At 48.3% G+C, this 24,976-nt stretch overlaps 2 protein-coding genes across 3 annotated transcripts; one reads left to right on the plus strand and one right to left on the minus strand.

Annotated features, from left to right (window-relative positions):
* Window positions 1-13,733: 13,733 nt before the first annotated feature.
* On the minus strand, window positions 13,734-15,869 carry ERICH4 (glutamate rich 4). The gene is made up of 2 exons (XM_036346360.1): window positions 15,528-15,869; window positions 13,734-14,443 (listed from the first exon to the last, which is right to left on the minus strand). The coding sequence occupies exons 1-2, from the start codon at window positions 15,840-15,842 to the stop codon at window positions 14,210-14,212; spliced, it is 549 nt and encodes a 182-aa protein (XP_036202253.1). The 5' UTR covers window positions 15,843-15,869; the 3' UTR covers window positions 13,734-14,209.
* A 2,181-nt stretch (window positions 15,870-18,050) lies between these two features.
* Window positions 18,051-24,553, plus strand: DMAC2 (distal membrane arm assembly complex 2). Of its 2 annotated transcripts, XM_036346358.1 has the most exons (6): window positions 18,051-18,100; window positions 19,444-19,640; window positions 20,846-20,926; window positions 21,867-22,000; window positions 22,102-22,264; window positions 22,724-24,553. In XM_036346358.1, the coding sequence occupies exons 1-6, from the start codon at window positions 18,083-18,085 to the stop codon at window positions 22,899-22,901; spliced, it is 771 nt and encodes a 256-aa protein (XP_036202251.1). In that variant the 5' UTR covers window positions 18,051-18,082; the 3' UTR covers window positions 22,902-24,553. The 2 variants fall into 2 exon arrangements, with proteins under 2 accessions (XP_036202251.1, XP_036202252.1); XM_036346359.1 differs by lacking the exon at window positions 20,846-20,926.
* The last annotated feature ends 423 nt before the right edge of the window (window positions 24,554-24,976 follow it).

Below are 24,976 nucleotides of genomic sequence, written 5' to 3' on the forward strand. Positions count from 1 at the left end.
CAGGATCCGTGAAGAGAAACCCACTCTTCAAAGGGGTGGACACATCGGTTGCAAGAAGCTCTGATGGGCTCAACAGCTACGCCAGACAAGCAGGTCCTAGTGCACATCGTCTCTCAACCAGCAGACCGCTGACAGCGATGGGGATGCAGCTGGAGAGCTCGACTGCTGAATGGACTCTGCTACTGAGGCCACATAATGCCATCTTACTGACAGCTGCACACGACCTAGGGCCAGGGACCAGTCACCTACGGGTTACCTTGGGTATGGCAAGTTCCCCCCAGATGGTTTGGGCTCATTGGAGCCCATGGGGGGAGACAAAGTATTAACTTGACGATAACACCTTGGTTGCTTCCAATACCCCTCGTCGGCTGGTGGTGCAGAACACATCAGACCAAACACTGACTAAGGTCACACCCTTTGCGATGATTTGGATTATAGTAAAAGCTCGATATAATGGACTAATTCAGGTAAGGGGTGTCCGTTAAAGCCAAAAGTTTGTTATATAATAAAGTAGGTTTTCCGAATGTGTATGTTAAACAATTGACAAATTAGTTAATTTACCCGTTTTTACTCATTTAGGCATGTTTGTGTAATTAAAGTTAAGTATGCATGAAAAGTTGTTTCACAGAAAAGTTTCTATATGTATTACTGTAATTTTAAACGTATACTGAATAGGTCTAGTAAATGCATACATTCACCAGTCACTGACAGTAAACAAATGCGCACGGCTGGAGCGTGGCTTAGCACACGTCGGAGCATCAGCTGGCAGCTGTTAACACCGCTGCAGAAAGTCACACCACTCGGCAACAGAACCAGTTACTACGTGCGATGCAGTGAGATCGTGAGCAAGTCATTCGCTGAACATTGTTTACAAGTGGTGACTCTTGGATTTAGATATGTGGACTATAGTTGTAGATATTTAACAGTTATTTGTGGGTGAAATTACTACCGGGATTCTAATGGGAATTGCTGTTATCTCTGTGTTGATTATGCTAGGCCTCTGTGGAATATAACATTGCTGTCCTCTCAGACTCCAATTCATTATGGTATAAAGCAAGCATGTCAAACTCGTGGCCCACAACAAATATTTTTGTGGCCCACCCAATATAATGGTATATAAGAAACATTTTAATAAAAATTTTGTCACTTAATTTTTACAATATCCTGTTATACGTAATTATTAATAACAAACTACAACGTTCGCTAATGACTGGTTACTATAATAGTGTTGCATTCATTTCCCTTACATCTTATGTGCAGGCGCACCATTTCTCTCCACTAATACTAGCAGCGAATATTTTAGCAGCCGATTGCCACGTCATTAGCCTTGGACTGACTTGTTTGGTGTGCGCAACAGGAAATTTTTGCTTTCGGGGAAGAAGAAAAATGTGTTTATTTGCATTACACTTATTAATTTGTGCAGTTGTTCAGTGTCTGGTAAGTTAATGTCTGAAAATATATATTAATTTTTATTAAAATGTTCTATTATTTTATGTTAACAGTTACTCATTTATTTCAGCCCTTTGTATTCTATTGAAATACACCTATGTTTCTATGAAAATTGAAGCTTTTGTTTTTGGGGGGCCCACATAAACTTAAACCTTGTTTATTTGGCCCATGTTAGCCTTTGAGTTTGACATGCTTGGTATTAAGGGTCCAAGGGAATTTACGGAAGATTGTGTTGTAGAATGGAAGGACCCATGTTACAAGTGGGGTGGAGTGTAAGGGGAACTCATTTTAAAGATGCAATATGGCTCCAGCAGCAAAGGCATCTAGGAAATGTTGAACTCTATGTGATCGTTTAATTTTCTGTAGCCTCACACTCGGCTGACTCCCCAGAAAACTGGGATGATGCCCAAGACCAACAGCATGGCCCCAGGAAGGAGGTTAATGAATGTATAGAGTGTAACTGCCTGATGTTATCTGTTAACTTAGGAATGCATTGTTCTTTCTGGTGGTCTGTGTGACTACCCACCATCTGGTTTTACTATCAGCCTCCTGTAAAAAGGGACCCTGGCCTGGAGGGGTGCAGATTTTTCCTGGCCCATCACCACTGGAAGCAGCTGTTATGCCCACGTATGTAAGTTTCTCCTATTAAAGCTCTTATGAATTTGAATAAGTCTCCATGTCAATTCTTCGGAATCCATCCTAAATTTAGACTTTAGGGCTTTCCCCTATAGGAAGTGTGATTAAATTAAGGATCTTGAGATGTGAAGATAATTCTGGACTACCCTGGTGGGCCCAATATATTACAAGGGACCTTACCAGAGGGAGGCAGGAGGGGCAGTGTCAGAGAAGGGGATGTGGTGAGGCAGGGGTTGGTTTTTGTGTTTTGAACATGGAAGAAGGGGCCATGAGCCAATGAATGAAGGAGAAGAATTTGCCCTTAGGGCCTCAAAAAAAAGCAACCCTTCCAGCACCTTTATTATAACTCATTTCTGACTTCTGGCGTCCAAAACTGTAAGCTTATAAATTTGCATTATATTAACCATTAAGTTTATGGCTATTTGTTACAGCAACTATAGAAAACTAGCACACCCTGCTTTTTGAAATACTATGCCAATGCCTCCAATGAAGCCAGACAAACTTGCCTTACAAGACAATGCTGGACCCATCACAAATTGTACCCACCAGCCCTTCTGGTCACCATACCCACAATGAGGGCCATATCTTCGCAGAAGAAGGAATTGTTGCCTTGGCTAAAGGCAGGGGAGGGGCCCTGACTGGTGGGTGTGGCTCAATTGGTTGGGCATCTTCCCATGCAAGGAAGGTTACTGGTTCTATTCCCAGTCATGGCACTTGCCCTGGTTGCCCTGGTTGCCCTGGTAGGGGGCATGGTTTAACTCTCACATGGATATCTTTCTCTCTCTCTCTCTCTCTCTCTCTCTCTCTCTCTCTCTCTCTCAAAAAAAAAATCTATAAAAATAAAAGGAGGGGAGGGACTATACTGCAAAGGAATTACAGAATCACACCAATGTGCTGGAGAAGGATCAGGAGAGAATTCCTGGGAGCCAGGACTCTGACGATCCTAAGGAAGAGGAACCATAATGGACAAACTCCTATCACGCAGGATTTAACCCCTTGGCAATGGCCCCAGGGAGTAGATACATTGAGATAGCCCTTGGAAGCTTAAAATAAGTGAATGCCAAATGAATTCCTAAAGTGCAGACTTGGATTTTGTACAATGATTTGTCTGGCCTTTCTCCCTGGCTCCTGGGAGGTAAATTCTAAAACTCTTGGCATTTTCTCATTATAGCAGTGTCTTTGTTATGTGTGAACCTCTTAGATTACACCTAAGTTTATGCTAACAAGATCCAGAAGGGGTTGGGTCACCGGAAAGACTAATCAAATGACAGGAAGGTTGGGGCTTGGGGTCAGCCTGGTCTCACAGAGGGCAGGGGAATCTGCAGACTGGGCTCCATCACACGGTTGAAAATGAAAAAAAATCATGTCTGCATGACGGAACCCCAGTCAAAACTCTGGACACGGGGAACAGGGTGAGGTCCTGGGTGGTGAACACATCAACGTGCCAGGAAAGGGTGGCATCCTCGCTACACAGGGAGAAGACAACAGAGCTTAGCATCTGGAACTTTTCTTGACCTTGGCTTTTACATCTCTCCCAAATTGTATGCTTCAAAATTCATCAGGAAGATGAATCAGGAAAAGTTTGCATGGATATGGGACCAAAAACAATATACATTCATAGTCTTGCCCCATTGTAGACCTAAGGGATCGAGGCTATCTGGACACTCTGCACAACATCACATTGATCTATTGTATTGATAACACATGATAATCAGACCTGATAAACGAGAAGTGGCAAGTATTTGGAATGTCTAGTAAGACACATGTGCTCCAAAGGGTGAAAGTTGATGCTTGCTAATATTGATTGGTGACATTGGCATACACTGATGACAATGACACTAGAGACAGGCTTGGTGGACATCCTTCCAGAGTCCAAGGTCCAAGGCCTCCAAAGGCCCCCTCTCCTGCTCAGGGATCCCAGGTGGGCATCAGAGCATGACAGAATAGAGAAAAAATGAATGCGTATACACGCTGGGGTCCGGCAAGGTCACTAGGTTTTTATGTGGCAAGCTGACACCATGGATGATAACAGATACAGTACTCTGTCCCTTTCCTAACCATAATGATCTCTTTCTTAACCACCCTTCCTCTTCTATAGTTTCCTCTTTTCCTAAACCTACACAGGCAGTCACACTATTGAAGGGGACCCACTTCACACCTACCTGTTTGTCATCTCTATTCTTGCAAAGGACAGGAACAACCAGGGCACCAGGGGAAAAGGTGATGACTGGCAGGCTAGGTGTATGTGAGGGAAGAGACCAGTGAGGGTCACATTAGGATCCCTGGAAGCCACCCTGGTGAGATACTACTGAGCCTACAGGTGAAAACACAGCACAGCTTGGTAAAAAGCATGGGGTGGGGGGTGTCACAGGAATCATCTGTCAACAAGGTTACTTTGGAAAATGCTACTGAAGAGCCAGAGACCAGTAGGTCACACCCCCACTGCAGTCCCTGTCCCCACACTGCATGAGGGGGCCTGGCCTGGGCCATTCAGCACTCCAGCCCAGCTGAGCTGCGTGGTCTCTGATTTCTGTTTGGATAGATGTCTGTTCCCCACACTTGACATTTCTACCCGGCAGGTCACCCCACCCCTGGCTGTCTGTAGAATGTCCCTTCTTCTTTGAAAAGAAATCCAAACCGATGTCCTGGGAACAAAAGGGTTATGAGAAGAGGCAGATGGAGGAACAAAGGGATGAAGTGCCCCAAGAGAGGGAGTGGAAGAGGAGCGAAGAGGGAAAGAGGAAAGTCATGAGAAATAAAATTATTCCAAGAGGGCCCCTGCACTCCAGTACTTAGCAGAATCAATCATTTGACCCCTGAGCTCCTATAGGAAGAGAACCCGAGAAATCGGATAGACAAGCAGAGTTCTGATGACAAAAAGAAAAGAGGTTCATTGCAAGGAATGCTCCTCTCATATTTCCTCCCAAGTGCCAGAAGCCAGAGAGCAACGAACTGCTAAAGAAGCCTACATACTTCCCAGTTTTTACATCAGGAGCAAAAGTGCTGGCACAATAATGTCAAAACGTGAACCTCCAAGAGGTTTTGCCCACATGGGGAGATCTACCCTTTGTCTTCATTATGGAGAGAAGAGGATGATTTTTAATTAGATGCCCTGAGGGGAGCTACAGAAAGGACCCCATTAGGAATTGGATACCTTCTCCACCTCACCACTGCCAACCCACTGACCCTAGCCTCCGGACCAGGTCACACATTGGCTACTCCTTGGCCAAAGAATGAAAAAAGAGACCCTTAGCTGGCCAGTCCCTGCACTGGGACCCTGTGTCCCATAAGCTAATACAGAGTTTACCTGCCTCTTGCTCTGCACCTCCCGAAGCTCATGACAGCCACCCCCTGGCCCTTATCCTCTCCTGACCTCCACTGTCTGCTGACATTTTCATGTATTTCTGTGACTTGGCTTGTTCCTCTTCCTTTCCCACAGGCAGAGGTCCTTCTGCTGTCCCCACAGGACCACCTGGATGCTGCTCACTGCCTCTCCTGATCTGGGACCTTTCCCTGTCCCTCACATCTGGATGGGGCCACCAGCCCAGTGGGAGCCTCTGTCCCTTAGGATTGGGTCCTGTCTGTGGATTCCTTTGTTCTTTTTCAAGTTTTCTGTTGGGAGAAGACCTAGACCAGAAAGCACTCCCTGGACAGTGAATGGAAATATAGATGAAAAAAGACTAGCTGTTTCCTGAGAATTCTCGAATTCTGGAAATGGATGCATCTAGTCATCAGCAATTTAGACCATATTGTGAGAGTTTAATGGCCTTGTGCACTATCCACATCTGTGATCATTTAGGGATCTGCTGTGTCTATTATGTTTTTAAGGCTCCCATTGTTGGGGCATGCTTGACATGCCCTCCAAAAAAGGGGCACATTACTGCACCTTGTATCTCCTCTAACCCATGTTGGAAGGATGAAAAATCATGTATGGAACCTCTATCAGGACCTAATGAGAGTAGAAGAGCAGACTCCTGGGGGTCTGGAGCAAGGCCATTCCTCTGCAACAATAGGAAAAGAGCTCCTGACATGCTTTTAGGCCTTAAAAGTGATGCTATGTCGGAACTTGGGATATAGAGTGACCCGGTAGACAGAATTTATCATCATGCTCTAGCTTCCATCAGATACACCAAATCATCTGTTCAGGCAGACCTAGCACATCCATCATACAACAGGAGTGATACATACAGAATCAGGCATGGACAGGTGACTAAGACCCTCTCCATTCACACCTATAAGCTCCCTGTAACTAGCTCTGATCATTAACTTTGTGTGTTAACTTGACTGGGCTACTGGATACCGAGATATTTAGTTCAGCATTATTCTTGGTGTGTGTGCGTGTGTGTGTGTGTGTGTGTGTGTGTGTGTGTGTGTGTGAATGAGATTAAAATTTAAGTAAGAGGACTGGGTAAATCAGACTGCTCTCCCCAGTGTGGGTGGGTCTTATCCAGTCATCGAAGGCATAAATGGGGGGAAAAAGGCTAAGCAAGGGAGAATTTGCTCTCTCTTCCCAATGATCTTTGAGCTGAGACATCAGTCTTCTGTCTCTGGACTCAGACTGGAACTTACACCATCAGCTTTCCAGGTTCTCATGCCTTCAATCTGCAACTCTTGGACCTAACTGCTCAGCCTCTATGATCCTGAGAGCTAATTTCTTATAATAAATTTCTTTGAGCAGATATATAGACATTGATAGGTGTATGATATAGATAAATAGACCGATCTCTCTCTCTCTCTCTCTCTCTCTCTCTCTCTCTCTCTCTCTCTCTCTCTCTCTCTCATCAGCCTACAGAGAAGGGAAAAGGCCTGAGCTTGTTCACAGGTGGAAGCTCGGTAAAGGCCGCTGAGCTCAAACGGACAGAGAGTGTACTGCACTCCCACCCATGGACAGCCTCGATGGAGAGACATTCGTGAGGGGAAATGGTCCTTACCCTCCCCAGTGCTTGCACAATGAGTTCATGAATGTGGCACAGATGGAAGCTGTGCATGACCCCACAGCATGAGCTTCCTCTTGGCGGGCTGTCAAAGCCAGTGCCACCACTGAATGCCCAACTTTACAGAAACAGACCGATACTGTGCCAGCAGCATGGCACCAACCTTTAAGGAGATCACCTAGCCACTTGTTGCCAAGACCATTGTGAGATTTTGACCAAAATCACCTTCCAACAAAGACTTGCTTTAACCGATGATGGAAAGTAAAATTGATCCTTTTAGCTACTCATTAGATGATAGTCAACCTGACCATACACCATCTTTCAGGATAAGTTTGCAGACAAAAAAAGTGCAAACAAAAGAAAAAGGGGGAGCAAAGGGAAAGAAGGCCAAAATGGCTGACCAGGAACCTAAAGAAGACCTACCTGCGGAAAATGGAGAAACTAAAAACGAGGAGAGTCCAACCTCGATGAATCAGGAGAAAACGAAGCCAAGTCTGATTAAAGTCATATGCCATGTCTTATCAGTGGTCCCTGTCTCCCTTCTTGTACAACCCAGAGGAATATTTTTATCAACTATTTTGTAAATGCAAGCTTTTCAGTAGCTCTAGAAACATTTTTAAGAAGGAGGGAATTCCACCTCACCTCATTGTTGGAAGTGTAAATGCTTTTTTTTTTAAAGAGGTGAAATCATTTGCTGGTTGTTTATTTTTTGGTACAACCAGAAAATAGTGGGATATTGAATATGGGAGACTTTGATTATCTTGGGTGTCAGCTGAACATTCCATAGATGGGGGTCGTTTTTATATCTTACTAGAGGCCTGGTGCACAAAAATGTGTGCATTCGGGAGGTCCCTTAGCCCAGTCTGTGCCCTCTCTCAGTCTGGGACCCCTCGGGGGATGACCACCTGCTGGCTTAGGCCTGCTCCCCAGGGGATTGAGCCTAAGCTGCAGTTGGACATCCTTAGCACTGCTGAGGACGTGGGAGAGGCTCCCACCACCACCGCTGTACTGGCAGCCATCAGCCTGGCTTGGGGTTGAGCAGAGCTCCCACTGTGGGAGTGCACTGACCACCAGGGGGCAGCTCCTGCATTGAGTGTCTGCCCACTGGTGGTCAGTGTGTGTCATAGTGACCAGTCATTCCCAGTCATTCTGCTGTTAGGGTCAATTTGCATATTACCCTTTTATTATATAGAAAAGAGGCCTGGTGCATGGGTGGAGGACGGCTGGTTTGCCCTGAAGGGTATCCCGGATCAGGGTAGGAGTCCCACTGGGGTGCCTGGCCAGCCTGGGTGAGGGGCTGAGGTCCATTTGCAGACTGGCCACACCCCCTTCAGGGAGGGGGGTCCTGCTGGGGTGCCTGGCCAGTCTGGGTGAGTGGCTGATGGCTATTTGCAGGTTGGCAAGCACCCCAGCAGGGACCCTAACTCCATGAGAGTGTGGCCATCCTGGGTGAGGGGCTGATGGCTGTTTGCAGACTGGCCACAGCCCCCAGCCACCCAAACTCCCAGTAGAGGCGGGCTGGAAGCAGGTATCTGGGATTTATTTATCTTCTATAATTGAGACTTTGTTGCCTTGAGCAGAGGCCACAGCCAGCCAGGGCAGGCAGGAAGCTTGGCTTCCTCTATCGCCAGGGCAACCAAGCCTCCTGCTTGCTCCAGCCTGGTGGCTGCCAGCTGCCATCTTGGTTGGGTTAATTTGCAATTAGTCACTCTGATTTGCTGGTGGGTGTGGCTTGGGGCGTAGTGGAGGTGCAGTCAATTTGCATGTTTCTCTTTTATTAGATTAGATAATACAAAGCATACTAAATGGCAATTTGGAGTCAGTCATGTGTTTGCTATGTCTTGAACATTTTAAATTACTTCTATTCACATGTTTTTGGTAGAATTGTTTCCTAAAGAAAACCACTCCTTGATCTTGGCTCTCCCTATCAGAATTTTGTGCATCTGTAACATCTTTGGTGTGGTAGTCCCGTTTTCCTAGTAACTTCGTCAATATGCTGTGAAAGATTGAACATTTGATTATGTGGTATATATGATATTCAATTGTGAATTAGTGGGATTTTGATGTAACAGCGCATCAACATTTGAAGATATTGGTACTTGATACTCTATTAAGGAAAGTTAGCCTCTAAATTTTAAGCTGGAAAGTCACTGAAAGAACTGTTTAGAAAAGAATCACAACTACATGACTTTACATTTTGGTATGAATGTTAAGAATTGTGTACAAATTGAAATGTCTGTGTACAGATCCTCAAAACAATAAAATCTCAATTATGAAAGGGGAAAAAAAAAGAGGGAGTGAAAGGTGGCCATGAATCCCTAGGATTAAAAAGTCAAGAAGGAAGATGAAGAAAAATGGGACACGAAAGGTTGTAGAACTGAGGACTCAATATTTGCCTTTGGAAATTTGGTTTTGTTCCATTGACCCTATGTGGCACAAAGGGCTCTCTCTCTCTGGCATTGACTTGATGAAAAAAAATAAATCTTATCTATATTTTACATCAGCGGCCACCAACCAGTGGTCCGTGGACGACTGGTGGTCCATGAGGTCCGAAAAGCTGCTTTACATCATTACCACCTGAAAATATTTTCAAACTACCAGGACAGGCTGGCTGCACAACGCAGCCAGAGGGGGCTTTCTCAACTTAACTCATGTCCCCTCCTGCCCAAAACAGTGCCATATTTGTGATTTAGAACAGTGCTTCTAAGAAGCACTTTAGAATCTTATTAAATGCGCCCTGGCCAGTTTGGCTCAGTGGATAGAACATTGGCCCTCGTACTGAAGTGTCGAGGGTTTGATTCCCAGTCAAGGGCATGTACCTCAGTTGCCGGCTAAACCCCTAGTCCCCATCGGAGTCAACCAATCTGATGTGTCTCTCTCACATTGATGTTTCTCTTTCTCTGTCTCTCCCCCTCCCTTTCATGCTCTCTGGAAATTCATGAAAAAAATATCCTCGGGTGAAGATTAACAATAACAACAAAGAAGATTCTTATTGCCTGGCCAGCATGGCTCAGTGGTTGAGCATTGACCTATGAACCAGGAGGTCATGTGTTGATTCCCAGTCAGGGCACATGCCCAGGTTGTGTGCTCAATCCGCAGTATGGGGCATGCAGGAGGCAGCTGAACAATGATTCTCTCTCATCATTGATGTTTCTATCATTCTCTCCTTCTCCCTTCCTCTCTGAAATCAAATATATATATATATATATCTTTTAAAAAGGAATCTTACTAAATGAATATTTTACTCAATGGGTCTGAGGTGGGGCCTGAGAATCAGCATATCTACCAACTTCCCAGGTGATGCTGTGGCAGTGTGTTTCCCAAAAATGAGCACAGCAATATTTCCTGCCCCACATGCACTCCCCATAAAGGGTGAAGTCCATTTCCCCTTGACGTGAACCGGCTAGGACTTTGCCCTTGCCTTAACAAATGGAATGTGGCAAGAATGACTGCACGACTTCTGAGGCCATGTGATGCAAGGGGATGTGGCTTCTTCCTGGCTCATCTTTGGGGCTCTTGCCTTTGGAACCCACCCACCACGAAAGCCCCATTTAGCCCATGGGAGAAACAACATGGAGACCAGCATCAACTGCCAGACGTGTGAGTGAATGTGCCTTTGGATGGTTCTAGCTGAAGCTATCCCTGCAGATTGCAGATTCATGAGCAAAATACATGCTGTCATTGTTGAAAAACAACTGAGTTTGGGGCTGTTTGTTCTGCATCAGTAGATAGCTGTAGCCATGCCGATACTGCTGGTCCATGGACCACACTTGGAGTAGCCAGGGGTTAGATCACTAGATCATCTCCCAGCTTTTGTGTGTGCTGTTTTTCTGCTTGTTATACTCTTCCCATTTCCTTTCTTTGCTTGGCTCATTTATTATTATTATTATTATTATTATTATTATTATTATTATTATTATTAGTTAAGGTATTACAAATGGCTCATTTTTAATTATTCCTTCAGTTTTCCTTTGAGATCACTTTCCTAATGTTTTGGGCAGGGCCTGCTGTTTCTTCTGAGTCCTTTCAGCCACCTGTGCCTCCGCCATCCCAGCCCCTGTGTGGTGAGGGGTTTCTCCCCTTTTGCTGGGAGGAGAGGCCCAGGAGGGCAGACCCGGTGCTCACCTGGTCATTGCCGTATGTAGCTCAGTAGCATTGGCATTGATGACAATACAGGTGGAACTGGCCACATCCAACCAAGTTCCCTGGGTGCCTCCCCCATAGAGGTCACCTCCATGGTCCAGGCCATGGCTGAGAGCAACTCCCACCCAGATGTCAGGGGCCACTCATCATGCTGTTCTTGCACAGTGAGCATTCCCTCCCGAGTCACTCCCTCCAGTCTCCCCTCAGTGCCTTTCCCCAACCCCAGTTCCTTTCTCCCAACAGACTTGGCATCTGTGAGGCATGGACCCAGGCACACCTGGGTGTAGCTTCCAAGAGGCCCCAGACTGTCCAGCCTCTTTCTAGAGTGCCAAGTGAGGGGGAGGGAGCTCTGCTCACATCCATGCTCTGGGGTTGTCTTTCCCCTTCACTGGGTATTGGTCTGACTTTCAGCATTCTCCCCAGCCTTCCTTCCTTCCACCTCCTTCAGCAGAGATCCCGGAAGCTTCAGACCTGGCTAAGATTGGCTAAGGAGGACCAGGTTGGGGGATTGGGCCTGAATGCCCAACCCCCCACCCAAGGGCTCCAGTCTTGAGGGACTCTACTGGACAAAAGGAGGCAGCTTGTCTTTAAGAAGGAAATCTCCATGGAGAGGAACTCAGCACCTCTTCTGCCAACACCTCACTTCTCTGTGAACATCCTCACTCCCTACTAGAAATTGCTTAGATAAGGAATTGCAAAAATGGGCATCTGGTTTTGTGAATGCCTAAATATCTCTCCTGAAGCGATGTCTCCCCTCAGGCTGGAGCTCTCCACCTCTGTCTTGGGCATCTTTTCTGCAAATGTGGACCTAGGCAATAGGGGCATTTACAGTCGGCTCTTCCTCAGCCACCATATGCCGACACCTGCCGTCTCCTGCAGGTGGAGCTGTGACTCATTTGCAACACCTCTGGGGACGTCATAAACGCTCACTGCTCATTGGCTCACACCCATATTCTATGGTCAGACCTCTGAAATAGAGCTGGGCAATAGAAATACAGTGGGAGCTATGTGTGTAATTGTAATTTTCTTGCAGCCATATTTAAAAATGTAAGAAGAAACATGAATAAGCACTTGAAAAGATGCTTAATTAGGATGGCTATTGTGAAAAAAAAGAAAAAGGATGTGGAGAAATTGGAGCTCTGGTGTACTGTTGGCAGAAATGTCAATGGTGCAATGTTGCTAGTGGGATGCGTCCTTTCAGGGGGCCTCCCCGAAAACATTGGGGAGACTCCCATGTGGGAGGAATGGTAAGGTTTATTGGGTTTATTGACATAAACAGGAAGGACTGTCCGAGGTTCAGCTGTGGTGTCTCAGCTCCCCGCCCCCCCCCACCCCCACCCCACCCCCTAGCCTTGTCTTCACCAAGAAAAGTCCAGCCTTGTCTTCACCAAGCCCAGAACAAAGGTCAGTGTTCAGTCTGTGGTCCCTGGAGTGAGAATGCCCTTGGCAGGCAGCCCTGTGGTCCCTGGAGTGCCTATGATATGAATGCTGCAGCTTCCTAGGGAAGCAGGCTTATGCTGCCCTGTAGATTAGGCCTAACAATGCTTGATTCCCTTTGCTTCCTTTCTTTATTAACATCTAAGCTTAGACAGCCACTGTGGCAAACAGTCCGCTGGTTCCTCAGAAAATTAAACATAGGCCATTCTCCCTCTGGGGAGCACGCCCACACCCTTCTTCCCCCACAGGCATGCATCTCCTAAACTCTAAGGGTCCCCACACATTTGCAACCAGGGGAAATATGGGCAGCAGCAACTCATCCTGTGCTACCCCCACCCCCCACCCCATCTCCAAAGCACCCTTTTCTCTGACTTTTCAATGAGCCAAAGCAGCCCCACCCAGGCTCACTTCTTTCCTATAACATTACTAGAGAGCTAAAATAGTCCCGCCCTCCTGTTGCTTATTCTATCCTAAGCCCTTCCTGGTTTCACTGTCCCCAGCTTTAATAAACGTATTCTCAAAATAAAAAAATAAAAAATTAAATGCTGAATTACTATATGATCCAGAAATCCCACTTCTAGTTATAGACCCAAAAGAATTGAAAGCAAGGACTTGAACAGATATTTGTACACCCGTGTTTATAACAGCATTATTCATACTAGCCAAAAGGTAGAAACAACCCAAGTGTCCACGGACAGATGAATGATATACAAAATGTGGAATGTACACACTAAGGGATATTATTCAGCATAAAAAAGAAAGAAAATTCTGGCACATGCCACAACATGGATGAACCTTAAAGACATTGTGCTAAGTAAAATAAGTGAGACACAAAAGGACAAATGCTGTATAATCCCACTTACATGAGGTTCCTGGAGTAGCCAAATTCGTGGAGACACGAAGTAGAAAGGTGGCTGCCAGGGGCTGAGGGAAGAGGGGCATGGGCAGCTGTTTAATGGGTAGTTTCCGCTTTGTACGATGAAAAGGGCTCTGGCGGTGGATGGTGGTGATGGTTGCACAATAACGTGAATGTATTTAATTAACACTACTGAACTGTACACTTAAAAAATAGTTAAAATTGTTAATTTTAATGTATAATTTACCACAAAAATCTTAAATAAACAGATGAAATAGAGTAATATTTTATGTATTACAATATACTCAAAATATTATCATTTCAATATGTAATTTTTAATATGATTGAAATGTTTTATATTCTTATCATACTAAGCCTTTGAAAATGTAGCATTCAGCATGTATGTTACACTTACAGTGCACCTCAGTTAGGGCTTGCCAACTTCAAGTGCTCAACAGCCACATGGAGCCAGTGGATGCCTGGCTCTAAAACTTCACCTGCAAGCATCTGCATTCTACTTGCAAAGGCCCCCATCTCCCCTCCAACACTCCTGCAGCTCATCTGCAAACACACCTACAGTTTTTCTGAAAACTTCCCACACCATCTTCAAACACGGCCACGGCTCCAGGCCAATCCCCGAATCTCACTGCAGGCATCTTCAGAGCCTTTGCAGGTTGATCTGACCTTCAAATCACTCCTCTGCATACGTTTTCATGAAGTCCCATATGCCAATGAGAAACACCCTGGCAGGGCCTCAGATGGTCATCTCAAAGTCGGGGAGCCGGTGGCCTGATGCTGGGCAGGAGACCCCCAGATGTGCTTCCTCTTGCTTTCCCTGTGGCTCTTCATCCTCCTCCTCTTCCTGGAAGATCTCCTCCTCCTCCTCCTCTTCCAGGAAATCAACCAGCTCCTCCCGCAGCACCGCCATCTCCAGCCCCAAGCTACACAGCTGGCCGAGCAGCTGGACATCCACTCTTCGAAGTTTCTCCTGCCAGAGGGAAATGGAAGTCATAGGCATTCCACCCAGAGAGCATCCTCCCTTGCCCCTCCCCTGCCCCCCCAACCTGGGTGGGAGCAAGTCCCAGCTCAAGACCTAACAGAGATTCTTTGCTTGACAAAACTTTAGTCAGGCTCCTGTATCTTTTCCTAGGCCTACCTCTGCACCTCCCTGTAAAATCCACTTTTAGCCGGAATCCCCAGCCTCCACACCTGAATACTCTCCATACTCTATCTAAGCGGGTTCCCCATCCTCCCATTTCCCCCAGGTGATGTCTGATCACCCTGGCCTCCCTTCAGCGGGACTCCTGCTGAGTCACTTTACCAAAAATGCCCCTTTCCGTTAATGTAATTTTCTATCCACTAACCCCCAGCGGCTCCTAGGTTGTAAATTTCCACTTGCCCATGCTGTACTTGGAGTTGAGCTCTCTCTCTCTCCTCCACTGCAAAATCCCATCACAATGGTCCCTATACCCATCACCTTACCACCTGTAACGTGTTCTTGGGCAGGTCCTCACTATGTCCCTGGACCTGTCACCCTGCTTCTCACAGTGTCTGTTGAACTGTTTCTGTATTTCACTGTCCCTCCCTGTCTCTGCCTCCCTCTGTATGTGTCTGACTCTTAATCTCTTTGTCTCTTGTTTCCCTCTCTTGTTATCTCTCTCTCTCTCTGTCGCCAGCTGTCTTTGTCTCTATGTCTTTCCATATCCATCTTTCTCTGTCTCTATTTCTCTGCCGTTGTCTCTCGGATTTAATCTGAGTCTCTCTGTCCCTGTTGCTATCCTCAATCTCTACTTTCCAACTCTACCTCTTTCTTTCTGGGTCCCTCTCTGTATCTCTGTCTCTATTCTTATCTCTCATTCTTTGGGTCTATGTGTCTGTTTCTCTCTCTCTCTCTCTCTCTCTCTCTCTCTCTCTCTCTCTCTCTCTCTCTCGGTGTGTGTGTATGTTTATTTCTCTATTCATGTCTCTCAATTTCTGTCTTTCAACCTCTGGCCCTTTCTATTTTCATACATTGCCACTCATTCATTCTCCCCCCACCCTCTATCTCTTGCCCCTCCAAACTCCTCACTCACCAGCTCCTCCCAGATCCACAGCAGACACTCCCTGGTACCTTCAGTGTCTGTCCCTGGGGACATGAGGGTCTGGCCAGCTCTCCATGATGGGGGTACACCCCTCAGGGCCCTGGGGGGTGGACCCAGCCCTGGGGGCACCAGTCCAGCCTGCCTCAGCTGTCTCCACAGCTCCATAGTCTCTGACCAGTGGCTGCCAGGAGCAGGAAGTAGCAAGGTCCAGAATGACCCCACCCCCTGGGGATCTGGGGGGTAGGGGAGTAAAGGGCAGTGGGAGGGTGGTGGTAGGAGGGTCTGACATGGCGTCCCAAAGTCCATTCTTCAGTGAGAATCAGCAATTTTTTCTTTCTGAAGTCTAACCTCAACTCTGTTCACAAGGGTCCAACTCCACCTCCCTCCCCCACCCCCACCTCTTCTCAGGCCTAACCCCTCCCTGTGTTTGGTGTCTATTGATGCCTGGCCCATCCTATCTAGCCCTCTCCTGAGTCCCTCCCACCACTCATCCTCAAACCCCAGGGTGGTTCTTGCCTTTCTCCACTCAGGCCATCCCAGGGCTTCTCAACCAGTCATCTGAGGAGCCAGGAGTGGCTTCCAAGAGAATGGTCCCTCCTCAGCAGGGCTGCCTCCGTGTCCAGGCTGTTGACTTTCACTGAGCAACCAATTCTGCCGACTCTAGACTTGCCCACAGATATTATTACTATCAGCATTGCCAGGGAAACGGTTGGAACACACTCCAGGCCTCGGCTAGAGCCCCTCTGTCAGGCACAGGTGTTCAAATTCCTTTGACGTGTCAATGGCTCCTCAGTTCCTGACTCCAGTCCTGACCTCCCTCCTGAGATTCAGACCCCTGCTCAGCCTCTCCACCTGGATGTCTCAAGGTGAATATGGTCAAAACAGAACTCTCAGTCGGGACCTACCCCACTGTATTAGTTTCCTGGTGCTGCTATAACAATTACCACAAACTTAGTGGCTTAAAATAGCACAAAGTTATCCTCTTACAGTTCTGGAGGTCAGAGGTCTAAAGTGGGTTCACAGGGCTCGGTTCCTTCTGGAGGCTCTAGGGGAGAATGTTTCCTAACCTTACCCAGCTTCTAGAAGCCACCCACATTCCTTGGCTCATAGCCCCTTCCTTGCATCACTCCAGCCTCTTGCATCTATCATCAGGACTCTCCTGCCTCATTTTATAACACCCTCATGATTACATTGGGCCCCCCTCAATTATCCAGGAAATCTCCCCATCTCAAGATTGTTCAGCTTAACCACGTTTTGTTTACCATAGAAAGTAACAGGCACAGTCCCAGGGATCAGAACATGGATATTGGGGCGGGGCAGGGCGGAAGGGGGAGCAGTGAGAGGGGGTCAGGTCATTTTCAGCCTACCACACCTGTCCTTCCAAACACCTGCTATTCCCCATCTCTATCATTTTAGTTGCTCAAGCTGTTGGCCCGACCTTCAAAACAGACTCATAAACTGAACACTTCTCACCATGCTCATTGCCCCATCCTGCTCCTGTCCCCTCATCTCTGGTCTGGATGACCACAGTAGCCTCTTTGCTGCCCCCTGCTTCCACCCTTGCCCTCTAAGATCAGTTTTCAGCCTGGCAGACATGATCTTTACACAGATCTGCCGTGTGAGTGGAATAAAATCCTACCATGCCTGCACAGTCAGTTCCCTGCCCACCTGTCAGACCCCGTCTTCTACCTCTTTTCAAGATGGTTCCCATCTCTGGGCCTTTGCACAGGCTGTTACATTCCAGTGCCTGGAACACTCTCCTCCCAGAATTTTGAATGGCTGTTTCCTTCTTATCCTCCGCTTAATTGTCACCTCTTCCGATGGCCCTTTACCACGGTCACTCCCTATTATATGACCTGTGTTTATTTGCCTCTTATCAAATATTAGCTGAAAGTATGCTGCTTATTCATGTCTCTTATCCATCCTCTCCTTGCCTGGAATGCCGACTCCCTGAGAAAGGGGCTGGGTCTGTCCTGTTCACCACGGTAACCTCAGCACCCAGGGCAGTGCCTGCCCCATGGTACTTGTTCAGTAAATATTTGTGGAATGAATGGATGGATGAATGGATGGATGGATAATTCTATCCACAAGTCTTCACATTGAAGCTTCACTCTGAGCTCCAAACTGAAATCAAACACATCACAATATTAACCTTGAGATCTCACCTCCTCCTCTTACCTGAAGTCTAACCTCACCACCCACTCCGACCTCTTCCCCTCCCAGGAAAAAGAATGCTGGTCGGCTTTTGAGGTACATCATTGCAAGGAGGTAGCGGGTGAGAGCTGGAGAAGAGGGAGCTCAGGGAACCGAGGCTGCAGTCACAGGAAGGAAGGTGCTCTGACAGGAAGCACTGCCCACCCTCCCCTCGGGAAAGCGGAGAGGGTCCCATTATAAAGTCTACAGACAGGGCACGCAGGGCAATCTCTCAACCCGAGTAAAAAGTGCGTGTGCCTTTAAGAGGAGAATGCAACCATAAAAAAAGATGCAGAGCCAGGTGGGTGGGACAAGAAAGGACCGGCCCCTTCCGGTTACATAATCTCAACAAGATGGCGGCGCCCAGGGCGGTAGGTCTCGGGGTTCCTAGAACCCCCAAATTGAAGTCCGCTCGGCTGCCTCTGCCTTCAGGGCCTCTGCCGGCGCCCAGGCAGCGAGGGGCGCGGGGCAGCAGGAGGACCCCGGCCAGGCCTCGCGCTGGCAGTGGAAACGGGGCTGCTGGGGGCCGGGAAGGACGCTGTGGGTCGCAGGCTGCTGGGGAGCTTCAGCGAGAAGAGGGGGCGGGGACTGGCTGAAAGAAGCCAATAAAGGAGCAGAGAATGCGTTCCGATGGGCGCACCCAGCCAATCAGAGGCAGGGATGAGGGACGATGAGCCGGCGAGACTGGGACTTGTGCTTTGGCCGGTAGCTCAGTGGATAAAGTAGCGCGTTTCCCCACCCACCGAAGGCTCGCGGGTTCGATTCTCGCAGGGGCACGAATCTGGGGTGCTGGCTCGATACCCTGAGGGAGGCAACCAGTCTTTACCTCCCTTCCACTCTTTCTAAAACAATGGGGGGAAATATCCTCGGGTGAGGATTAACAAACCAAAAAGAGAGTGAAAGGAAGGGGTTTGGAAGGGTAGGACTCCACAGAAAGCCAGTAAGGGAAACTTAGGACAGTTAGGAATTTTGATGGAAAACCAAAGGGATGTTGATGGGATGGGGGAACCAAGAGGTAACTTTGGGTGTTCCAAGGAAAATACGTGGGAGGATTAAGGGGAAATTTTTCAGTATTTGTGGAGAAAATTTGGAGAGAATTGGGTAAAAGCAGCAATGCAGTTAGAGAAAATTAAAATAAGAGGTTGGGAGCTTATGAGGAATTTTGAGGGAAAATAAAGATTTGGGCAAGTTTTAGGGAAAAGAGAGAAGTTGGTTAAAGCAAAAAGAAAAATTGGGGGCAGGCTAAGAGAAGACTTTGAAGAGAAGTTGAAGAGTTTGAGGGTGGTTTGGAAACAAACTAAACAAATTAAGATTATATTTGGGGGAAAGAATTTGGTTATTCAGGAATACTCCAGGGAAAATTGGGTAAAATTAAGGGAAGAAACTGTGGGAAATTAACAGGTCAGATAATGGAGGTTTTGAGAGAAAATAAGCATTTGAGGGGAAAATAGAGAATTTGGGAAAACCAAGAATGTTTGGTTAAATCAGAGAGACAATTTAGAGTTAAGAGGAAGAACTTGGGGAAAACATGGAGGGAAATCTGGGAATCCAAAATGCGGAATTTCGAGATTCTGAAAGAATTTAGTGAATCAAGAACATTTTGTGTGTGTGTGTGGGGGGGGGGGGTGTTCATAAACCAAGAACAGAACAGAGGGGTGCAGCTCAGTCTCACAGGAGGCTCTCCAGGCTCAGCCTCTCCTCTCTTCCTCCCCAGTCCCTGCACCTGGTGGCCCCCAAATGGAATTTGGGTACCAGCGGTATCCGTGGTCTGAGCAGTGCAGTGACCCCAGAGGGCAATCAGAGGAAGGGAAGGATGCTGCTCCAATTCCTGACTGACCGCTTCTATGATGTGGAGGCCATAAGGCAGTACCTGTTCCAAAAGCAGGTGTCAAAGGTGCACAAGGAAAATCGGTGAGAACCCCTGGCCTGCAAGACCCTACTGCTCTGCCTCACTGATCAGAATCCAGACCCTGCCCTTGCCACTCCTAGGTGGTCCTGTGGCTTCCAGTACTAGCCATGCCAACTTCTGTCTTCGTCTATGGCTCATACCCTTTCCAAGGACTCCAGTTCATGCAGGCAACTTGCTGCCCATCATCTCTTGGTCTAGCCGGCTCCTCAGACCTAACGTGGTTAACAACAAATGCTTGATTTCCCCCTAAAAGGCCTGCTTACCTCCAAGCCTTCCCCATCCCAGTCAACAGCACCACTGCCCACCCCGTTGTTCAGGCCAAATTCTAAGGAGTCATCCCTGATTCCTCTGTTTCTCTGCCCTCTACGTCCAGTTGGTCAATAAAATACTAGAATATCTCAAATTTGACCAGTTCTCACCTCCTTCACTGTTTGTAGCCAGAGCAGAGACTCTTCATTTTATGGTTGGATTACTGCAGTCATCTAGCTGGTCACTGTTTGCCCCCACAGTCTATTTATAGGTTACAAAGCAGCCAAAGGACTTTTTAGAAAGTAAAATAGAGAACACTGCCATTTTGCTTGAAACCCTGAAATGGTTTCCAGTTGCAACTAGAATGAAAGCCAAACTCGAAAGCCCAAAACCTGGTACCTACTGAGCTTTGAGATGCCTACTAGGGACTCTCCTCACCCCTGCAACATGGTATCTTTATTGCTGTTTGTTCAACTGTCCTAATTTGAGCTGCTGGGCCTTGCACTAGCTGTTCCCTTGACCTGGCAGCCTCATGCCTTGACCTCTGCATTCCTTCCTGCCGCTCAGATCTCTGCACAAGTTTCACCACCTCCAAGAAAAATTTCTTATCAGCCAAACTACATTAGCCTTCTCCACCCCCACCCCTGACCCAAGCCACTCCTAGTCAGTCCCTGTGTTCTACTTTCCTCCTGGAATTGATACTGCCTGCAACTCGCTCTCCTGGTTTATTACTGCTTCTCCCTGTAAATTAACTTCAGAAGGGCAGGGACAGTTATCTGCCTTGGTCACCACTGCCCCCCTGTGCCCAGCATTTAATAGGCACTCAGTAAATATTTGCAGCCTGACTCCGTGTGCCCGTCGGTCCTGATACTGTGGACTCTGACCGTGTCAGCAGCACGGGCATGGTGAGGGGTGCAGTGCTCCCAGGCCTCACCCTCAGCTACTGTTCTCTCGGCAGATCCTCCACCGGCATCAAGAAACAATACGGCCCATACATCGCAGGAGCCTATTTTGTCCTGAAGCAGGGAGGAGCAGTCAAGTATGACAGCAAAGGTGTCAAAACGGGGATGGGGGAGGCCAACGATGGGCTCTCTAACCTCAGGCTCTTCAGTCAGGCAGGCTTCCCTGTGAGTCCCCCAGCCTCTGCCCCCTACTGGCTGGGGCTTGGGGCTTGGGGCTTGGTCCCAAGCTTCCATTTTGTCATCTGTAACATGGAATGGTAGTTGTAGCTAACCTATAAACACATTTTGCAATGTAAACGCATGGCACAGGTGTTCAATAAATACTAGTTTCTTTTCTCTTCCCTCTTCCTCCTCCGACCTTTGGGAGATTCCTCTCACCACCTTTTTTTGGTGTAATATATTTTATTGATTTTTTACAGGGAGGAAGGGAGAGGGATAGAGAGAGTCAGAAACATCGATGAGAGAGAAACATCAATCAGCTGCCTCCTGCACATTCCCTACTGGGGATGTGCCCGCAACCAAGGTACATGCCCTTGACCGGAATCAAACCTGGGACCCTTCAGTCCCCAGGCCGACGCTCTATCCACTGAGCCAAACCGATTAGGGCCCTTTTCTTTTCTTCTTGCTTGAAAAGCAAAATTCATGTATACTTTATCTACTTCTCATCGTTCTAATTAAAATTTTTATTTGGTTTGTGCATTTCCCCCAGCACCTTCCTTAGAAATGATTTACGTATCTGAAAATGTCTCAACTTTTGCCCATCTAGAAAGGTTCTTACATCATAGCTCTTTTGTGTTATCAGTAATGCCTCCAGCCCTCAGCTTCTAGGTACATAAAACTGGCCAAACATTCCATATTTGATAGGATCATCATGGGATCCAATGAGACCAGACGTGTATACCCCTTAGAACAAGAGCAGACACAGTACCATCATTGTATTATACGGGCTGGGTAGTGGTCTCAGGAGGTTGGAGGCTTGGGGATAAGTGGGGTACCCACCTGGAACCTCCTTTCCAGATTCCAGGGCGAAGAGTGGATTCGGTCCAAGCATGGCTACTCCCCTCTCCAGTTGTTGAGTTTCCAGGCGGTACCTATAGAGGCGGTGGATGCCAGTGACTGTGCCATCAACTACGAAGGCCTGGACAACCTCTGTGAGTGGGGTGGTGGGGTAGAGATGGGTGGGCTCTGCATTTTCCCTTTCGTGGTGGGTTCCAGAGGGGTCTCAGTGCCATCTGCCCTCTCCCTCCTGCAGTGGCCCTGAAGGAGCTGCAATCCCTGTTGCTGCAGCGCTGTCCCCATGTGGATGACTGGTGTCTCAGCCGCCTCCACCAGCTGGCCAATTCATTGCAGGAGCTCTCGCTGGCTGGTTGCCCCCGAATCTCTGAAAGGGGCCTCGCCTGCCTCCATCACCTCCAGTAAGACCTCAGCTCAGCTGACCCCCAGCCCCACCTCCCCCCACATCCCCCCTCCCCTGAGCCAGGACAAGAGCTCCCACCCAGCTCACATATGGGAAAGTGGGGAGGGAGCAGTGTCAGGCAGTTCCCTGTCTCCCTGCCTCCATGACAAACCTAGTGTCTGGTGGGTAAGCACAGATGAGCAGTGGCAGTGAGTCTCTGGGGGAATTAAAAGATTCCCTAGTTTTTCTTTTGGTTTTAATGAAAACTCCATGATATTTACACTGTTGTAGAACCATAGGAGCCAGAGGTGTCTATTTGTAATTAACACACTGGATTCATGGATTTGGGCATTCTCTAGACAGTTAAAGATGTTTATTTTAAGAAGCTAGGGGTTGAATGGGGGCCATTGCACCCCCTCCACACACTCTCTCACAGATGCTGTCCTTATGCGGGCCTTCCCCCTCCTTGCTTCCTCAGGAACCTCCGCAGGCTGGACATCTCAGACCTCCCTGCTGTGTCCAACCCAGGCCTCACTCAGATCTTGGTGGAGGAGATGCTGCCCAGGTGTGAGGTCCTGGGGGCTGAGTGGGCCCAGGGCCTGAAGTCGGGGCCGGAACAGCAGTCTCAGGACACAGCCAGCCCCATCCCTGCCTAGTCACAGCCCGCTCCCCATCCAGGTGGATCTCAGCCGACAGTTCTACTTCTGGCTCCCAGTTGGGCTCACTCACTGGGAGGGTTGGGGTGGGACGAGGGATGTGGCACTGGCAGGTCAGGGGGAAGGAGAGCATGTGGTCCCCCCCTCATGGACTGGCTACACTCTGGACTGAAGGCCACAGCTCCTGTCATCCTGTCAGGCAGCCCTTCCCACACACTTGTAGTTCTAGTAACTTCCTGCCTGGCCAGGCCTGGGGCAGGTAGGACTCTCAAGTAGCCCAGAGAGCTGCATTCTCTCTTGTGGCCTCCTCTTTGCCCACTACTGTGTCGAGACTTCTCAAATTAACCTCATTTAGGTGTGCTGTTTCCCTACTGATATAGGGGGTGCTCCTGGCATTCCAAAGGGATGGTTGTTCCGGGTGGGTCTAGTCAGCTCACCGCAGGGTACAGCCCCCTTGCCCACACTCACTAAATGCCAGTAGCATCCCAAGTCCTATGGTGTTCCGGCTTACTGACTGACTTAGCTGCAGATTCAACTTTTTATCTGCACTGTGACAACTGATCTGGGCCTTTGAAATATTTTTCCTTTGCTAACTGGCATAAGCCTTGTCAGTAGGAGGCGCTCGAGAGACTGCAGGAAGCAAGGCTTTTGTTTCCTGGTTCCTGTTCAGGTGTGCAGGCTCCTGCCTCGCTAGCTCTCTGGTGGCTTCTCCATTGGGGCGGGGGGGGGGGGGGGGGGGGGGGGGGGGACACACGCATGTGTGTCAGCAGCCTCCCCTGAAACCCCACCCTGCCCCACCTGGCAGTTTCCTAGAGGCATACTTTCACTGGGCTACCTCCTGTGAATGACTCCACCACACCCCAGAGGTGATTTCCAGTAAATTCCAAGGCACCTTACCAGTGAATCCTGCGTCACTTCAATTCGCTGTTGAAGTCAATAATTATATTAAACGTTCCCTGTTCAGATTACTGGGGTTTTTTTCCCTCTCCTGATTGGCTCCAAACTGGTACAGCACTGGTATGCAGAGTGTTCCAGGAGACAGGCTCACGGAGATGGGACTACAGTCCGTGGCACGCAGTCCCAGTCAGGCCGTCGCAGGTTTATTGTGAGGAGGTGCAGCCGAAGCACGAGCCCCAGGAGCCCCTCTGGCTGCAACGCCTGACTGCGGTGGCAGTGATGACTATTCTAAAGATAGGCCTTGGACAGATTCTCTGCAGTGCCCTTGAGTGCCTACAGATAGACAAGGACGAGCTCGGGTCTGCCACCTCAGCTCAAACCACTATCTGCGGACTGGAGCACTTCTGTGACAGCCCCCTAGTCAGTTCTCGTAGCCACAGGGCTGATAGAACTGAAAATACGACACAGCATTTAAGTCTGCAGGTTGATGATGGTTGAATTCCAGTCTCTTCATGTGAAAGTGAGGGTGCTGACTGGTCAACAGTGAGATCTTGAAATTTCGGATGCGGTTGTCTCGCTGGACCAGAAGAAACACGATCTTGAAACCCCACCTCACTCTGAGCCTCCTCCGCAGCATCTGAGGAGGACACCAGTCTTCCTGTGCTTGAAACCCCCGGATGTAATGGGGAAGAAGCCCTGAGAGTGTCCCTTCTCAAGAGTCATCACAAGCACCCTGCCGTCACTACACCCATAAAACCCAGGGCCAAACCTCAGCAAGCCCAGGGGCCAGGTGCTCCCTGTGACCCAGGAGCAACAGCTTATACACTGAAGCACTTGTACAGTCAGAACCTGGGGGACCGGTGCAGGAATGGATTCTAAGGGTGTAACAGTGAGGGTGGGAAGTCACTGGTACAAGGGTACTTACTAGAGATTCTGGATTTAGTGGGTTAGCTTGTGCAGCTGGGGGTGGTTCTAACAGCTATCTTGGTTGGGTGACTTGGACTTGGATTCAACACTGGCCTACAGGTAATGAGGCAAAGAAGTCAGAAGGGATGTTGGGTTGATCATGGTTGACCTGCACTTCTACCTGCCGGCCTCCGCCATGCACGACCCCCCCTTCACCACCATCCCCCCCACCCCTGTTCCATAGAAGGCACCTCTTGACACGCAACTGTCCC

Source organism: Myotis myotis, unplaced genomic scaffold (assembly GCF_014108235.1).
Source record: "Myotis myotis isolate mMyoMyo1 unplaced genomic scaffold, mMyoMyo1.p scaffold_m19_p_19, whole genome shotgun sequence".
NCBI classification, from domain to species: Eukaryota; Metazoa; Chordata; class Mammalia; order Chiroptera; family Vespertilionidae; genus Myotis; species Myotis myotis.